This window comes from Argentina silus (genome assembly GCF_951799395.1).
Source record: "Argentina silus genome assembly, chromosome: 10".
Taxonomy (NCBI): domain Eukaryota; kingdom Metazoa; phylum Chordata; class Actinopteri; order Argentiniformes; family Argentinidae; genus Argentina; species Argentina silus.
Window position 1 is genome coordinate 12,656,096 of NC_139664.1, and position 18,059 is coordinate 12,674,154.

General features: G+C 43.4%; 1 protein-coding gene across 4 annotated transcripts in view; it reads left to right on the plus strand.

Annotated features, from left to right (window-relative positions):
* dnah5 (dynein, axonemal, heavy chain 5) overlaps nucleotides 1-18,059 on the plus strand; it is a gene marked incomplete at its 5' end in the record, with an annotated part of 54,455 nt that overhangs the window by 30,984 nt on the left and 5,412 nt on the right. For all 4 annotated transcript variants that reach the window (XM_083679749.1, XM_083679751.1, XM_083679750.1 and 1 more), the window contains 25 exons: nucleotides 152-274; nucleotides 373-586; nucleotides 915-1,138; nucleotides 1,349-1,547; nucleotides 1,800-1,972; nucleotides 2,179-2,309; nucleotides 3,353-3,506; nucleotides 4,595-4,862; nucleotides 5,275-5,506; nucleotides 5,781-5,895; nucleotides 6,246-6,422; nucleotides 7,383-7,586; nucleotides 8,156-8,335; nucleotides 8,823-8,960; nucleotides 9,744-9,879; nucleotides 10,068-10,384; nucleotides 10,605-10,760; nucleotides 12,228-12,410; nucleotides 13,897-14,140; nucleotides 14,655-14,769; nucleotides 15,026-15,216; nucleotides 16,033-16,154; nucleotides 16,988-17,137; nucleotides 17,379-17,624; nucleotides 17,773-17,992. In XM_083679749.1, coding sequence (XP_083535875.1) covers nucleotides 152-274; nucleotides 373-586; nucleotides 915-1,138; nucleotides 1,349-1,547; nucleotides 1,800-1,972; nucleotides 2,179-2,309; nucleotides 3,353-3,506; nucleotides 4,595-4,862; nucleotides 5,275-5,506; nucleotides 5,781-5,895; nucleotides 6,246-6,422; nucleotides 7,383-7,586; nucleotides 8,156-8,335; nucleotides 8,823-8,960; nucleotides 9,744-9,879; nucleotides 10,068-10,384; nucleotides 10,605-10,760; nucleotides 12,228-12,410; nucleotides 13,897-14,140; nucleotides 14,655-14,769; nucleotides 15,026-15,216; nucleotides 16,033-16,154; nucleotides 16,988-17,137; nucleotides 17,379-17,624; nucleotides 17,773-17,992 — 4,612 coding nt within the window. The remainder of the gene's footprint in view (nucleotides 1-151; nucleotides 275-372; nucleotides 587-914; nucleotides 1,139-1,348; nucleotides 1,548-1,799; nucleotides 1,973-2,178; nucleotides 2,310-3,352; nucleotides 3,507-4,594; nucleotides 4,863-5,274; nucleotides 5,507-5,780; nucleotides 5,896-6,245; nucleotides 6,423-7,382; nucleotides 7,587-8,155; nucleotides 8,336-8,822; nucleotides 8,961-9,743; nucleotides 9,880-10,067; nucleotides 10,385-10,604; nucleotides 10,761-12,227; nucleotides 12,411-13,896; nucleotides 14,141-14,654; nucleotides 14,770-15,025; nucleotides 15,217-16,032; nucleotides 16,155-16,987; nucleotides 17,138-17,378; nucleotides 17,625-17,772; nucleotides 17,993-18,059) is intronic.

The window sequence follows — 18,059 nt, forward strand, 5'->3', positions numbered from 1 at the left end:
TAACTTGTCATTGGTTTTATTGGGCTGAGACATAGCTGTGACAGTGTACTTATTTTTTTGGCTACTTTTTATGGCTAAGCGGTCTATTGATTTTGTTGTCATGATTGATTATGTCTGTCTGCAAAGATGAAACAGCCCAATTTCTTAACAGCGCACCGTGGAGAGCTATGTGGACAAGCGAATGGGAACCACCTATGGTCCTCCTGCAGGAAAGAAGATGTCCATCTTTGTGGATGACATCAACATGCCAGTCATCAACGAATGGGGAGATCAGGTTAGTTAGCAGTGCTAATATTGACAAATTAAGACCATTGTGAAAGACATCAAAAACATATGAAATCGATTTCCAATGTTGGCTCTCCCCCTCTATAGGTCACCACTGAGATAGTCCGCCAGCTGATGGAGCAGAATGGGTTCTTCAATCTGGAGAAGCCAGGGGAGTTCACCAATATCGTGGACATTCAATTTCTGGCAGCGATGATCCACCCAGGAGGCGGACGAAACGACATCCCCCAGAGACTCAAGAGGCAATTCTCCATTTTCAACTGCACCCTGCCCTCCAATGCCTCCATCGACAAAATATTTGGTTGGTTTGTCTTATTGATTTGTTTGTCTCTACCCTTTTGGCATGTTCCAAACAGCAAATTAATACATAATCAGCAGTAGCATTAACCTCAAGTTTTGCTGTACTCCTCATGCTGTACTACATCCAATCAAATTGCATTGAAATTCTGGGATCACATGTTCATAAGTGATAATATGATTACATATTGAGTTTAACCACGGGCTATCATCAATCCCCTATTAAGGCCTGGTTGTCTTTGGGTTACGAGTTGCAACCAATTTATCTGATATTACCAATACCATGTCATCTTCATGTCAACCCCTCTCTTCCCTCCACCTCTGATTGGCAGGAGTCATCGGTACTGGCCACTACTGTTCCCGGCGAGGCTTCACAGAGGTGGTCCGCAGCACAGTAGCCAAGCTGGTGTCACTGACACGGCATCTGTGGCAGATGACCAAGGTCAAGATGCTGCCCACGCCAGCCAAGTTCCATTACATCTTCAACCTTAGGGACCTGTCCCGAGTGTGGCAGGGAATGCTTAATACCACATCAGAGGTGGTCAACTCTCTACATGTGAGTGGATTATTACTAGAACTGTTGGCCCCAGGTTCAGCGCTGGGTTAATGCCAGACAGCAGGGTGGTTATCAGAATATGGTATTTTTTTCCTGAAACGATTTGGATAATGATGTTATTCTTTGACTGCACACAGTACAGTACTTAACACATGCACAGTACTTATCACTTACATTAAGTTTATTGTGACAATGTACCGTATATTGCAGGTTCTGCTACAGCTATGGAAGCACGAGTGTAAGCGAGTCATAGCGGACCGTTTCACCATGCCTGAGGATGTGGACTGGTTTGACCATGCTCTGGCCAAGCTGGTAGAGGAGCAGCTGGGAGAGGAGGAGCGGTCTGTCATTGACTTTGGAGTAGATGGCTACTTTGTTGACTTCTTGAGAGATGCACCTGAAGCTACAGGTACAGCACCATCACAGATAACCCCAACGTTTTTGGTGTTTGGAGTAACTAGATATTTGACATTCCATGCTGTGTAGATAAGTTATATGGTATATAGTTATATATAGTGATATGTTATTTGCTATGTACAGTATTTCTACCATAAACAGTATTTGGGATTGAAAAAACACATTCTATGTGTTAAGAGTTTGATCATTTGAATGAGCAATATGGTATGACTAACTGTTGTATTGGCTCATTTTGTCCCTACAGGTGAGGAGCCAGAGGATTCAGACTTTGACATGCCAAAGGTGTATGAGCCCATCGAGTCCTTTGAGAGCCTGATGGACAGGCTCAACATGTTCTTGGCCCAGTACAATGAGAGCATCCGGGGGGCTGGCATGGACATGGTGTTCTTCGGGGATGCTATGGTTCACCTGGTCAAGGTAAATAAAACAGTATTCACTTGTCTGGACTAAGTACTTTTTTAAAGTCTCTCAGACACTTTAAAGTCTCTCACCATTGAGTACTCAGTTCACTGGATGTAATAAGTGCTTCCATTGAAGAAAAAAAGCTCCCAGTGGCACGCTTGCAACTTTCCTTATATAAAGTATGAGGCTTTCACACTTCAACAAAGCCTGTCTCTTTCTAGGTATCTCGGATAATCCGGACCCCCAGAGGGAATGCCCTTCTGGTCGGAGTGGGGGGATCAGGCAAGCAAAGCTTGACAAAACTGGCATCCTTTATTGCCGGCTACAAAACCTTTCAGATCACACTGACACGGTACCAGACACACTTTCATTATGCCTTTTACTTGACTTCTGTAACATATGTCTGCATAGGACTGAATGTGGCCATGTCTAATTCTGTGTGGAACTCGTAATTGATTGCATGCTATAGTATGTTAATAAGATGACCGTAAGATGATCATAAGGAGATGTGGTTAGATCTAGATCTCAGATTTATCCTTTGCTTTATACTTGCTATAGAATTTGTTTTACCTTTGATTGAGCCATACTTTCTTTCATACATTCTATTCAGCTGCCTAGCAACAATTACCTTGCATGCACTTCACCAGAGGCCATCTATTCAGCCTTACCATGGTCTAAACATGCATGATTGGACAATATGTAACTGTCACAAGTAATGCAGTTTTGTCGTGCTCCAGTAGATGGTATCTTTGTATAACAGAGTGACATCCTTGTATCCAGGCGCCAAATACCAATACCAATATCTCTACTCCCAGGAGTCTCAATTGGTTATTCAGTCTGCATAGAATACGGACCTCTACATTTACAATTCAGGACTTGGTATCAAGAAGCAATTAATTGCATGGGCTGGTTTCCCACACTAGATTGAATGAGGGAATATTATTTATCATAGAGATCTTTACAAGATGCCAAACCATCTATTGAGCTCATCTCTGATTGGCTTGGACTATAGGGGATTGAGGACTAGAATGACTTGTTTATGTGTCCTCTATGGGTTCTTTTTTTAGATAGCCAAACGTCAAACGAGTTCTTCCTTTCAGCTCTTCATCTTTTGTTGTCGCTGTCTATCATCTTTTTAAGGCTGCCTGTGCATTTTTACAAGTGCCTATTCCCTCCACTGTTTTCATAACATGTTTCTGTTTGATATTAATATGAATGAGGGTAGTGTTTCCATCTCTGCCGGCCTCTCTTGAGAAAACAGACGGCTTGCAGCTTGTTCCCTTGAAAACACAAGCTGCTTCCATCTCTGCCAATGCTCAGTGTCTTTTCACACCTTTTCCACCACCTCTAAAAAAACCTGACCATGGCTCTGTGTGCTCCATGCTCTGTCCTCAGCTCCTACAACACCCCTAATCTGATGGAGGACCTCAAGGGTCTGTACAGGACCGCGGGACAGCAGGGCAAAGGCATCAGCTTCATCTTCACTGACAATGAGATCAAGGATGAGTCCTTCCTGGAGTACATGAATAATGTCCTCTCATCTGGAGAGGTTAGACACAGTGACAGCACTCTGACCAATGTGCCTGTGGACACATGCATGCATGGCCTCACGCATGCACTCGCACGCACGCACGCACACACGCTCGGACGCAAGCAAGCACGCACACACGCACGCACACACGCACGTATGCATGCGCACACAGCACACAGAGAAAAAGAGCACTCCCAGACAGCCCACAAAATGTTAGTATATGATCAGAAAAATAACATATAATAAAGATTGCATTGCACCCTGTGGATCCCTGCTTTTATAAAATAATAGGTTCAAATAACAAAAAAAGATTGTGTGTTTTTGCTGATCAGAGGTTTGTAGGGTTTGTTGATGCATCCTTGCATCTTCATCTTCCCATGGTGAATAATTTAGATTTTGATTGGCTTTAATAGGGCAGGCCTGCTCTGGGGAAGGCGTGCTGAGTTTCCTCTTACACTGAGCACAGTAGAAAAGGGGCAGCTAATGACGGAGCCTTCAAGGTCAAACGCCTGCGTTTGTGCTTTTCTCAACTAATTCCCCAGACAAATGGCGTGCCAGATACAGTATCATGAGGTGCCACTGCAAAGTAAACAAAGCCTATGCCGTGATTCCTTACCCTGATACATTACAAATTAAGCACCACCATTGGGTTCTGTCTTGGGGAGAAATGGGATCCATCAGCAGGGGAACGTGTTGTTTAACATTAGCTAAAACAGATGGTTAGTCAGAAGTAATGTGCCTGCTAGAGAGACTGCTGGCGTCGCCTGCTCAGCACATCCATCCATCAGTGGGTGTCCAACTGAACCCAGTGGTGGAGGTGTGGGGAGCTTTTGATGAGGCCCAGAGGGGGGCCTCTAACTGAAAACAGGTGTCAGCTCTGTCAGAGTAGAATTCCAGCAGAAATAAGCCAGTGCTGTGAAAGAATCAGTCTTGGTAGAATAAAATACACTTTGATAGGAAGAGAATACAGCTTCACAATATGTGTTGTCAGAGCAAGTTGTGTACGTCTATTGTTTGAGAATTGTATACAGATTTCCAATCCTAGTGGGCCGGCTTAAGCTGTGCTACAGTATGCTTGATAATTAGGAAATATTGTGTGTTATCAGGTGTCCAATCTGTTCGCTCGAGACGAGATCGACGAGATCATGAGTGACCTCATTCCAGTCATGAAGAGAGAGTTTCCTCGACGACCACCAACCAATGAGAACCTACATGAATACTTCATGAGTCGGGTCAGGCAGAACCTGCACGTGGTTCTGTGCTTCTCTCCGGTGGGGGACAAGTTCCGCAACCGAGCCCTGAAATTCCCTGCTCTGATCTCGGGCTGCACCATGGACTGGTTCAGCCGCTGGCCCAAAGATGCTCTCATTGCAGGTCTGCATGTTTTTTTATTGAATTTACAGCACGGTAAATGCATTCGCTAGTTAAATGTGTTATGATGAAAGTAAATGTTTACTGTTCTTTCTGTACTGTCGACTTCACATAACCACTTATGTTTCTAGGAAAACAATATGTAGTCCAATTTTCATGGAAATGAGTCTGAGAGATGTAATAATCTGTAATGGCTCTAAGATTAAATAAATCAGGGACACATACAAAACAATCAAACCTCAATTATAGTTTGTAATAAGTTGTATATAAGAGAAGTCTTCTCAAGTGTGTGTGAGAGTGCGTGTGTGTATGTGCTTGTCCATAGGACAGCACACTTTTCGTGATTCCTTTTAATCTCCAATCGCTCTCTCAATCTCTCTCTTTCTCTCTCTCCCTCTCTATTTGGCCTCTCCAGTGTCAGAACACTTTCTGTCCATCTATGACATTGACTGCTCAGCCCAGGTGAAGGGGGAGGTTGTGCAGTGCATGGGTTCTTTCCAGGATGGCGTAGCAGAAAAGTGTGTGGATTATTTCCAGAGATACCGTCGCTCCACCCACGTCACTCCCAAGTCCTACCTGTCCTTCATTCAAGGCTACAAGGCCATCTATAAGGAGAAACGCTCAGAAGTACAGACCTTAGCCACTAGGTACTGTAATTACCCATTGGTATAAAATATGTTTTATAAAAAAAAAATATAGCACCAATTTTATTAATTAGAAAGCAGTGTCTTCTATCTACAAACAGTTTTGCATCGCATTCTCCCCCTCAGTCATCTTTCTCATTGATATTTCTTCATATTGAAACATTAGACACATTATGTTGTTGCCCTGTGTAGTAACTCTAGTAGTAACTGCAATTGCTCTAGTAACGACATACTTTAGAACAATTGTTGATACCATCCTACTGTATTTCCACTGCAGGATGAACACAGGCCTTCAGAAGCTGAAGGAGGCCTCTGAGTCTGTAGCACTCCTCAGCAAGGAGCTGGAGGTGAAGGAGAAGGAGCTCCAGATAGCCAACATGAAGGCAGACATGGTGCGTGTGTGTGTGTGTGTGTGTGTGTGTGTGTGTGTGTGTGTGTGTGTGTGTGTGTGTGTGTGTGTGTGTGTGTGTTTGTCTGCCCTTAATTCAATCTGTCATGGGGTGTCAGGCTGGAAAGTATCCGCTCGATGAAAAGCCTTTGGCACTTATTTCCCAGCCACAGGCTAACAAAATATCAATACTGGGCTTTGAAATGTCAACATAATAAAGTCATAACTTAACACTTTGTAAAATAGGGGAAAACTGCTTCCTTATGAAAACACATAAAGTTAGTCATTGATGACATACACCTTAGTTCCTGTATTGTCATGTCATTGTGTTCTGTTCTGTTCTCTCGCTCACAGGTATTGAAGGAGGTGACAGTTAAAGCCCAGGCAGCAGAGAAGGTGAAAGTGGAGGTGCAGAAGGTGAAAGACAAAGCCCAGGCAATTGTTGATAGCATCTCTGCAGACAAGGCCTTTGCTGAGGAGAAGCTGGAGGCTGCAAAGCCAGCCCTGGAGGAGGCTGAGGCTGCCCTTCAGGTGTGTATGAGGGGGGGACATGGGGGGACGGAGGGTGGTGGTTCAAAATCCTATTGTGTTTGGTAGAGTGTCCATCTGTGGTCGTCCTCTATCTCTCCCTCAGTCTGTCTGTCTCAGCCATGTGGCTGCAGAGATTTTGATCTGGTCCGTGTGTGTGAGGCTTTCACAGCCTGTGCAGTTCTGCTGCAGCTGAGCCCCGGTGGCGTGGTGATGTTTTAGTGGTGATATGGAGCCTGCAGTTCCAGTATAATTACATATGCACCACCTTGGAGGATGTAAAAATAGAGACTGTGATGGCAGCCCTTCCTGTAGGGGGTTTCATACTGTGCTCGTATGACAGCAGCCTCGCTCTCACTATCCCTCTGCAATCTCCCCCTCACTCTCCCCCACACTATCACCCTCACCCTCCCCTGCACTCTCTGTCCCTCCCTCCCCACACTCCTACTACTTCCAGACCATAATTGCACACTCTGTGGCCCTTTCAAAGCCTGGGCTGGTCACTGTCTCTCTCCTAATTCCATGAGCGGAATCAGTGTCTGCCAGTTTAGCGCATGCTCCCTGCCTCTAAAAAAGGATGCAGTCTAAAACGTCCGCATCCCCTCTCGGTGAGGTATTTGTTATGATAGAATGTCAATGCCGAGGATGACCTCCTGACTTGTTTGTGTGCGCTTGGCTGTAGAAAAAGAGGACTGTAATACAGCATCCAAATGTCAAAGCACGTCCTTGTGCTCCATACATAAAGATTAACCATCAAAGCCCACAGGAAGACTAATGACACAGCCTAACTGCTCTATAAAGGCCATTGTATCTACTCAGCCATCTCTTTGATGCATTTTTTATTGAAAGGTGCTGTACAGTTCATATATGTAACTATATATATATACATACTGTACTATATATAGCTGTGTAAAATGTATTGAATGTTCCTTCAGTTAACCCATGTTGTGTTCTCCTGGGCAGACCATCAAGCCGTCGGACATCGCCACGGTGAGGACCTTAGGGAGACCACCCCATCTGATCATGCGCATCATGGACTGTGTGCTGCTACTGTTCCAGAGGAGGGTCAACACTGTAAAGATCGACCCAGAGAAGAACTGTGCTATGCCCGCCTGGCAGGAATCTCTCAAGCTCATGACAGCAGGGAACTTCCTGGGCAGTCTGCAGGTACCACATCTAACCATGTTGCTCAAGGCTATACACAGCATCACTACTCTGGTAACGTAATGTGAGGAGACATAACCCAGAAAATATTCAACGAAAATGGCTAAACCGCTGACGTCGCAGATATTGTACTGTGTTTGGAAGTAAAAAGAGCACAACAGCATGTCTGTCTGAAGAAATGAACTGCTTACACAGTGCTGCAGTGACTACCTGAATACAATACCATACAAATGATAGAACCTATACTGCATCCACTATGTTCCATTTGGGTCAAACTAATTCAAAGGATACATATCTCTATTCAAGGAAACCATCAATGTTATTTTCTTTTCAACCATATAATTCATGCCATTGAAAAGTCTGTTTTTGAGCTCCAATGATCAGTCTTTTTTCTTTATGAAGAGTGCAAAATGTAACTCGAAATGCACTCATCTGTGAAAGGCTCAGGCTCATTCGAACCAGATTTAATGAATGCCTCCACTTCAGCTGTAGAGTACAATACTGCCAGTGTCTAGTAGCGTTGCACTGCTGCTAGCCTTAAGATCACAGAGACCATCCTCTCTCTCTCACAGCAATTCCCCAAGGACACCATTAATGAAGAGGTGGTGGAGCTTCTGCTCCCTTACTTCGACATGGCCGACTACAACATTGAGACGGCCAAGCGTGTGTGTGGAAACGTAGCTGGACTCTGCTCCTGGACCAAAGCCATGGCCTCATTCTACTCCATCAACAAGGAGGTTCTCCCCTTAAAGGTGGGAGAGGGTTTTTCCTCATGCCAACCCCAGGCTAAGTCAGATATGTTCTGTCATATTTCACACTCAGATGTACAGCTTTCTCTTTCGGACCAAATGAGTCGGACAGTCAACCAGTCAAAGCAAAAGCAAGAGCCTCTCTGCTCATTCATGATAAACACACCTTTTCTCCACAGATCCACAATTTTCTGTTGTTTGTTTACCTTTGCATCAGTATATCTCTTCATCAAGGCTTTCATTAGAGGTATTTAGTTGTCACATTCCACTTTGATTTAGCATATTCACTGGATTCTGACTGTTCCCTCGCTAGCTTTTTACCACAGAGTTGAGTTCTGTGAGGGGGAACTCTAGTCCCTCATCTCCGGTGACCTTTTGCATTTGTGTGTAACACAAACTCGCAAATTGATTTCTTGTTTACAACACAGCATCTGTCCCTGAAGTCAGGGAAGGTCTGGAGCTTCCTGTTAATATTTGATGACTCCCCTAGGCTAATCTAGCTGTGCAGCAGAACCGGCTGGCTACCGCCAACATAGACCTGCAGACGGCCCAGGCTGAGCTGGATGACAAGCAGGCTGAACTAGATGTGGTGCAAGCGGAGTACGAGAAGGCCATGATGGAGAAACAGGTGACTTTCCTGCTGTGTTACAGTAAAGTCCAGTGCGTCACTTATCCCAAATCAAATGGCTTGTTTTTTATTGAAGCTACTGTATTTTCAATCTAACCATTTCAATAGGTTGTCATGACTCACAACTAAATGACTAAAAAACACTTAATATGCTGACCATGCCTAAATGAGAATGCAGAATTCTTAATGAGCGTCAACATATGTTACAGGCACAAATCCAACATTTCATATGTGTAAAATAGCAGCAGTCAAAGCTTTAATAGAAATTGTAAAGTTGCTCTCGCCTTCATATTGCACAAACTGTAATGTATCTAATGAAACATTGTGCAGATTGACCTTGTGTATCATGTTCATTCTGTATTCTCTGTTCTTTTACAACTTAGCCAAAAATTGAATCATCGTGTGCGTCAATGTTCCAGATAATAAAATACAAACGACTGTATAAAGGCTTCATTCATTAGTTGATTCGTCTGTGATTAAAAAGCAGTGGCTATATCTCAAGGGGCAGAGACTTTTAATTTTCATCATTGTTTTCGTCTGATGAGATGGGTGTTAACATAGTAGTTTAAAATAACTCTTAATTAGTTTTTTTTTTAGTTTTTTTTACAAAAGTCATTGCTTAAACAGTAAACACACATTTCGCCTATTATGTGTTTCATCCACTAACTGAATGTGACAGATTTTGATTAAAAAATACCTTGATAGCTTTGCCAAACCTGTTTCTCTGTGTGTGTGTGTGTGTGTGTGTGTGTGTGTGTGTGTGTGTGTGTGTGTGTGTGTCAGACCCTGTTGGAGGATGCAGAGCGCTGCAGGCACAAGATGCAGACAGCCTCCAGCCTCATCAGTGGCCTGGCTGGAGAGAAGCAGCGCTGGACCGAGCAGAGCAAAGAGTTTGCAGCCCAGACTAAGCGCCTTGTTGGTGGGTTCTTTTCACATTTTCTTTCCTCCACACTTTTTTTTTTTTACAAAGAGATGACTTAAAGATAGATACCATTTCTACAGTTCTGTATTTTCCAATGGAGAAATGTATTATTCCGTTTTAGTTACTATAGGATAGATGGTTAGTGATTATGAACCTATACTGTATGTGCTTATTTCTTGGTTTAGGTGATGTGTTGCTGGCCACTGCGTTTCTGTCTTACTCCGGCCCATTTAACCAGGAGTTTCGGAACCTGCTGCTGACGGACTGGCAGAGGGAGATGAAGACCAGACGAATCCCATTTGGGAACAACCTCAACCTCACAGAGATGCTGATTGATGCTCCTACAGTGAGCGAGTGGAACCTACAGGGACTACCCAACGATGACCTATCCATCCAGAATGGCATCATCGCCACCAAGGCCTCCCGTTTCCCCCTGCTCATAGACCCTCAGACCCAGGGCAAGATCTGGATCAAGAACAAGGAGGCCAAAAATGAGCTCCAGGTTGGGGCATTTGCGTTTTCTCTCTGGTCCCACTCTCTCATATCCCCCCTAATGCCAAGGTCTATGGGAGAATATTATTAAATTCCGAAAGCTTTGTAATAAGGTTACTGGCCCTTTTAGGGGTATCTTCCAGAGTAAATCCCATTTCATGCGTCTGATAATGACTTTCTTGGCAAGAAGATCATGCTGTGTTAGTAATGAGGCCTTGCTGTTGTCACAGATCACTTCCCTGAATCACAAGTACTTCAGGAACCACCTGGAGGACAGCCTGTCTCTAGGGCGCCCCATGTTGATCGAGGATGTGGGCGAGGAATTGGACCCTGCTCTGGACAACGTGCTAGAGAAAAACTTCATCAAGACAGGCTCCACTTATAAGGTGAGTCCTTCTGTGACATAATGAATGGTGTTATTCTTCTCCAATCATTTTAGTTGGCTTTAACCAACTCAGGGCATATTTTTATTTCATACATCTTTCTACAGTATACCTCAATATAAATATCAACAGAACAGAAAAACACCCTCAAATCAACAAAATAAAGACGGGCATTTATCTGTTTGAGGGGATGGAACTGCTGGTACAGTAGCTGGCACAAGGAAATAAAATGTCCTTTTTATAGAGTGAAATACTAAATTATAATATGTTCTTGTGTCTAATATCTACAGTATGAGTGAGTCATCTGGTTTTATGTTACTATGACCACTCTCTTCATCCAATTCAGTCATAGTTCTGGGAAAATCAACATCTAGAGAATAAGAAGGCCCCCTGCTTTTCATAATACCCATTTTCTATTAATATAGATCATTAAAATGCTGCTTCATCCTCTTTCCTATTATTACTATCATCAGTAAAAGAACATATCCTCGTGTTCCTAATTTACTTACAATCTACATTCTATGGGTAGATATTTTGAGTGCACCAAATTGTACAGCATGTGTGAATGCTTATTATTCAGCCTGCATTTTATTGTCTGAAATTACAGTCTTGAAGCCAATTTTTGGTTATATCCTGGATATCACAGGAAATACGAATTATGTAGGCAGGCAGCAATTAGAATTCGATGGCTCTGAGAATAAAAAGATGAACTTTGAACAGGCTCACTGTGCCTATGAAGGTGTTGTCCCAGTGTTGCTGGTAAGTTATCTTTTTATAACTGTCAGTTCCATGGTGTGGTGATGGGACCAGCTGCCAGAGAAGTTGGAGCTCTGAGCCTGACTGACAGTCTGTTCTATCTGGAGGCATCTCTCCCCATCTCATTAATGCCTCTCAAGTCCTGGCGCAAATTTGATGCTAGTTAGTCAGCAGTCTCAGCAGCTGCTTCACACACTTAAAAAAAGTCCTCAACTTGCAAAAAGAAGATAGGAGCAACACGCTCTTTTTCTAACAGGCTTTAGCAGATTTCTATTAATATAACGAGGTGTAAACAACTGAAGGTGGCAATGAATAGCAGATCCAGAGCTGAGATAGCTAACACCTTTAATTACTTGTGGCACTAACCTTGAGTGCTTTGTTTGTGTTTTCTTCCTATTTTTAGTGTTTCAAATATTAACCATATTTGTCTTTGATGACAACATTAGCAGGAATATCAACAACCCACTCTATTAAAGGTCTATAAACCAGCTTGTGAAGAAGTGTCGTCACACCATACAAACACTAATGAGGACTGTTCCGTATCCACTTGTGCAATAACAAAATGTTCACCGTCCAATTACTGTACCAAATTGGTATGTAACAGCATATTGCGGTGTTATTACACATGTATAGGTCAATGTACTGCAAAGTGAGTTGTATTGAGCTGAAGTCATCATTGGCTGTCTCTCTTCACATGCTCTCCTTTTGCATCAGGTGAAAGTAGGAGACAAGGAAGTGGATGTGATGCGAGGCTTCCGCCTGTATGTGACCACCAAGCTACCAAACCCAGCATACACCCCAGAGATCAGTGCTCGCACCTCCATCATCGACTTCACCGTGACCATGAGGGGTTTAGAGGACCAGCTACTGGGAAGGGTCATCCTGACTGAGAAACAGGTGAGAACATACAATCATGGAGTCATGGAGACACATTTTGAATGTACTAGCAAAAGCTTCTTTTGTAGTCATTGTTTGCATGGTGAGTCTCTTTGTAATTGTACATGATGATCTTTACTAGGCGTTTTGAAATGCACTGATGCAAATGAACATGGAGAGCATTGTGACTGCCAATGGCCCCTGGTCTGAGCATTGATTACTTTATCTTATGATGACTGATGGATAGATGATTCACTTACTTAAACAAATGTATTTGTTGTAAGTCACTTTGGATAAAGGCGTCTGCTAAATGCCATAAATGTAAATGTAAATGTAGACTTAGGGCCTAGGTTTGTCACGTTAGAGGAGAGCTGTGACATTATTGGATAGTACAGTACTGTATATGGAGGAGAATGTCAGCTTTATCTGCATAGCGACCAAACTGTGTCTACATCTCTGAGGTATGACCTGGAAATGTGCCAGCGCAGGTCTTTAGATCTCATTGTAGAAGTGTGGACGAGCTCCTTGAAGAGCGTTTGGAGCCTATTTGAGCTCTTTATTGTTTTCAATGAGCTCTCCCTGTGCCCTTCATTCTCAAGTAGCACTGGCGGTGACAGGATAATAAAGACAGCATTTCCACTGCAGGGAAATAGAAATGCCACTCATTTCCTGTCAGGTCTATGATTTCTTCAATCAGGAGAATGAAAAAGGGGCTATACCCTAGGTAGGCAGGGACTGATTCTAGTAAGGCTATTGAAAAGACTGGCAGAACCAAGACAATTTCACTCAATGCACAATAATGTTCGATACAAGCTTTGCCTCAGGGAACTCGCTTATGCCTGATGTGAAAAGTAGATTGTTTTGTTCATGTAAATATAGAACAGTGGTAGCTGAAAAAGCTTTTTTGTTCATGTTTTAAATGGGTGGTACGGGTGGTGGATGTGACTGAATGCTTGTGTCAAGGGTCTTGTGGTGCTCCACTGATGTGTAACTTGGCTCTTTTTTAGCATGAGGTTAAGGGACAATACCCCATTGTCATCTCCTGCAGAGGTTTCTGTTCCTGAGGCATTGTCTCTCATGTTGTTGAGATACAGGCTGTGGAGAGTACAGACACAGGGAGCAAGGTTGCTCATTACTGCATGGTACTGCACTGCACTTGACTTGGTCACCTTGGTAATAAGACTTCCACTTTTGCTTCGTCTGTCTGACCTTTTTGGTTTGACTTTGCAAAACAGCAAAATAAGGTGGTCACCACAAAGAGCTTGTGGTTCAGTCCACCTTTACAATTTACAGTACATCATTTAGAAAACTCTGGATCTATTCTTGGGTAAACTACTAAGAAACAGAAAATCAACAAGTCTGGACATGATCCTCCTTCTCCATGGTTGTTTACAGATCAGTCCAGCTATTTTCATTGTAACCCTGGGCCATTGTGCAACCTAAATCTCAGTATGACCGGCAACAATCCCAGTCTAACCTGTGTCTCCATTGGTGTTGTGTGTGTCAGGAGCTGGAGAAGGAGAGGACAGACCTGTTGGAGGACGTGACGGCCAACAAGCGTAAGATGAAGGAGCTGGAGGACAACCTCCTGTACAGGCTGACCAGCACCCAGGGCTCCCTGGTGGATGATGAGAGCCTTATCATCGTCCTGGGCAACACCAAGCGCACTGCCGAGGAGGTCACACAGAAACTGCAGATTGCCGCAGAGACCGAGATCCAGATCAACACTGCCCGAGAGGAGTACCGGCCCGGTGAGTTAGGAGTACCAATGCAGTTTGTTTAGAGTTTCATGGAGGTTCACTGTTCCTATGAATAGTAGTATTCTTTAATAGAAGGCCTGGCCATACCTCCCTGTATAATACTATACTTTTTTTGCATTATAGTGGTAATGTTCAATCTGCTGGCAAATGATGGAGGGCTGATGGTTTTCTGAGTGAAATGTGGCAGAGAATTTGCATTAAAGACCTACTTTCTATGAACAATTCATTCACAGAGAGCTTAACCCCCTGATGAGAGCAAGTTATTCATTCACTTAGTTCATTGTTTTACACTTGGCTGGAGTGAATAGATGGCTTAATGCATCACTTAAGTCTGAAGAGATGATGAGGTTCAGAGATTTATTTTGTGTCCAACATCTTGATCTCCAATCTGTACATACATGGGCAGAACAGTACTGTAGAATGAACCAAGTATTGTGAGTGGCTGTCACTCACTCTTGGTATGTTCTGTGTTGTGTTGTGTTATGTTTTGTTGTGCTGTGTACAGTGGCCACCAGAGGCAGCATCCTCTACTTCCTCATTACTGAGATGAGCATGGTGAATGTGATGTACCAAACCTCACTGCGACAGTTCCTGGGACTCTTTGACCTGTCGCTGGCCAGGTAATTATTATTTATTTTTTTAAAGAGCATAGGTGTGTGTATTTTACCTAAAAGTTTGGGTGATCAAATTACATTCAGTCATTTAAAAAATCAACCCATTTTTGATTCATAACTGATTCAGAGGGAGAGCTACACAGAGGGAGTTTTGTGTGGAAGCAGTCTTATGAGATTTAGAGTATACTGTAGTAACAGTTTCAATTTCTATGCTCATTATACATTAACATAATGTGCCATTGCAATGTGTCACTGTGAACAGATCATCAAAAAGTCCAATAACGAGCAAGAGGATAGCGAACATCATCGAGTACATGACCTTTGAGGTCCACAAGTACGCTGCCCGGGGGCTGTACGAGGAGCACAAGTTCCTATTCACCCTGCTGCTAACTCTGAAGATTGACATGCAGAGTAACCGTGTGAAACATGAAGAGTTCCTGACCCTCATCAAAGGTCATCGTGAAAACACGTTCTCTCTCTGACACATCACCTCCTGTCTCCTATGAGCATTCCCACTGCTTGTAGGACTTTCCAGGATTTCTGTCAAAGCACATTTCAGCATGAATAATGTGGCCCTTTCTCACAGGGACCATATACATTATTTCATGAGGTAGCTCAGGTAACATGACCCTCGCAGTCAGATGGGAAGTCCTCATGTGATAAGGCAGCAAATACAGTGAACAAAGTGACATTAAATGTTAATAACAAAGTCTATATAGAGTCTAGATACACTATATGAAACCATGATGATAGATGATAGACAGATATATGATAGAGAAAAAGATCAAAGAGCTTAAAGTAACACAGCTTTTGGAAGGGGGATAGAAATAGACCTCACTTTCTCTGAAGAAATGCATTAATTATTTAGGGAAAGGAGATTTTTCTAAGCCTCTCATAGTCAAGTGTATTGGCTTGAGTTCACTGAGGCGTAACTATGAATCACACAGTTACTTCAGGGGTAAAAGTCAGCTCAGCATCATCACTGTCAAGCATATTGTATCTCATTGCTTCTAATGGGATTTGGTCTTACTGTATATTATGGTACTATGATACTATACAGCATACAGGACAGACAGACTGTCTATGTATGTAAGCCCAGTATACTAGACCCACCATCCACTGCACATTTTACAGTGTAGTCAATAGTTTACTCTTTTTTGTGTGAAATATTTATAATACATAATAGAAGTAATTGATGAGAATTGTTGTGAAAACCAGATTGTTGTCGCTCACAGACCACTGATTTTAAAACCCCTGTGTTGTATGCAGGAGGAGCCTCCCTTGATCTGAAGGCTTGCCCCCATAAACCTGCTAAATGGATTTTAGACATGACTTGGCTCAACCTGGTGGAGCTCAGCAAACTATGGCAGTTCTCTGATATTCTTGATCAGGTGTGTTCTCCGAGCGTCCCCCCCTCCCCCCAACCACCACCACCACCCCCACATCCCCCGGTGTCACACTCTCTAACGTCTCCTCCCTCATTAAGTCTTTCATGGCCCCCCTCGTCCTGGTAAACATGTCAATATTGCCCTCATCTTGCAGTGTACCCACCAGTGTGAGTGACAGGCTGCCTGTGCTCGAGGGGGGACTGGCTGCTCAACATACTGTGAAATGATTTCACTTTGGAGAAACTTTCAATCAGTTATTTGTGGCTGAAAGGAACGGGATTAAAACTCCTTTGTTTAATTAAATCACTATTTCCAGAAATCCACGGGATGTAATGCATTGGAACCCTCCAGAGAGCAAGACAAATCCAGCTGATCCCCCATCCCCAACCCCCACCTCCCTCCATTCCCTTCCTTAATGCTCAAGGGCTGTTGCAAAGTACATTTATTCAGTGCCTTTGTAAGCTATGAGAACGCTGCAAATATCTTACCTAAAACAGCTTACGTTATTTGTTCATTGTTTGAATTATTTTTTACTTTATCAAACGTATAGAGCATTCAGAAATGTATGATATGCAGCATCTAGAGTACAAAGTGCAATGTCCTCAGTAATAAGTCGACATGTTGTTTGTAATGCAAAACAGTTTCATTCATTTCAGGTATTTATGCACTTTGATTCTCAATTTTGACTTTGTGTCAATTCAGACCTAAACCTATTAATTGAAGCTGTGCTGTGTGTCTTACTCCTTACTGTATGTGTGTCTGTTTACTGTATTTCTGTCTCTTTATGCAATAGTCTTGTATTTCTTCATTGTACTGAGCCATGTGTCTCTGTCCAGATTGGTCGTAATGAGAAGCAGTGGAAGGGCTGGTTTGATAAGGAGGCCCCAGAGGAGGAGGTCATTCCTAACGCCTATGACCAGGCCCTGGACTGCTTCCGCCGCCTGCTTCTCATCCGCTCCTGGTGTCCAGACAGGACCATTGCCCAGGTAAACCTAGTCTAGCCTATAGCCTACCTCAATGTGGGACACCCTTACTGGGGGAGAGGGTTTCATCATGTTCAGTATAGTCCCATTTTTCACAGGGGAATAGAATACCAAAACATAGGATTTTGTGAATTTCTGTCTAAGCTTATTGGTATTTCCATTAAATCATTTTAATCAACATTGTTTGAAAAAAAGCTTTTGGCTGAGTGTTTGGAAGTGTCTTAGCCTAACTAATACCCCTAAGGCACGGAAGTATATCATGGATTCCATGGGGGAGAAGTATGCGGAGGGTGTGATTCTGGACCTGGAGAAGACTTGGGAAGAGTCGGACCCCCGGACCCCCCTCATCTGCTTCCTGTCCATGGGCTCGGACCCCACTGACTCCATCATCGCCCTGGGGAAGAGGCAGAAGATCGAGACCCGCTATGTGTCCATGGGTCAGGGCCAGGAGGTCCACTCTCGCAAGCTTCTGCAGCAGACCATGGCTAATGTAAATAGATACAGCATCCCATCTAACACTTGGTGCCGAACACTGAATTACAATTCCATTTAATTTCTAATCAATTTAGGACATTCTAAGTTTGACATGTACAGTAATATAAATGGAAATAACATACATAACTCATTTAAATACACAGGGCGGGTGGGCCTTGCTCCAGAACTGCCACCTGGGGCTAGACTTCATGGACGAGCTGATGGATACAGTCACGGAGACGGACACCATTAATGAGACCTTCCGCCTATGGATAACCACCGAGGTCCACAAACACTTCCCCATCACACTTCTGCAGATGTCAATCAAGTTCACCAACGAACCCCCACAGGGTCTCAAGGCGGGACTAAAGAGGACCTATGGAGGTGGGTTCAGCACCCACACTATGTTGGCTTCAGGATAGAGTTGGATTGACACAGAGCACCTGCAGCA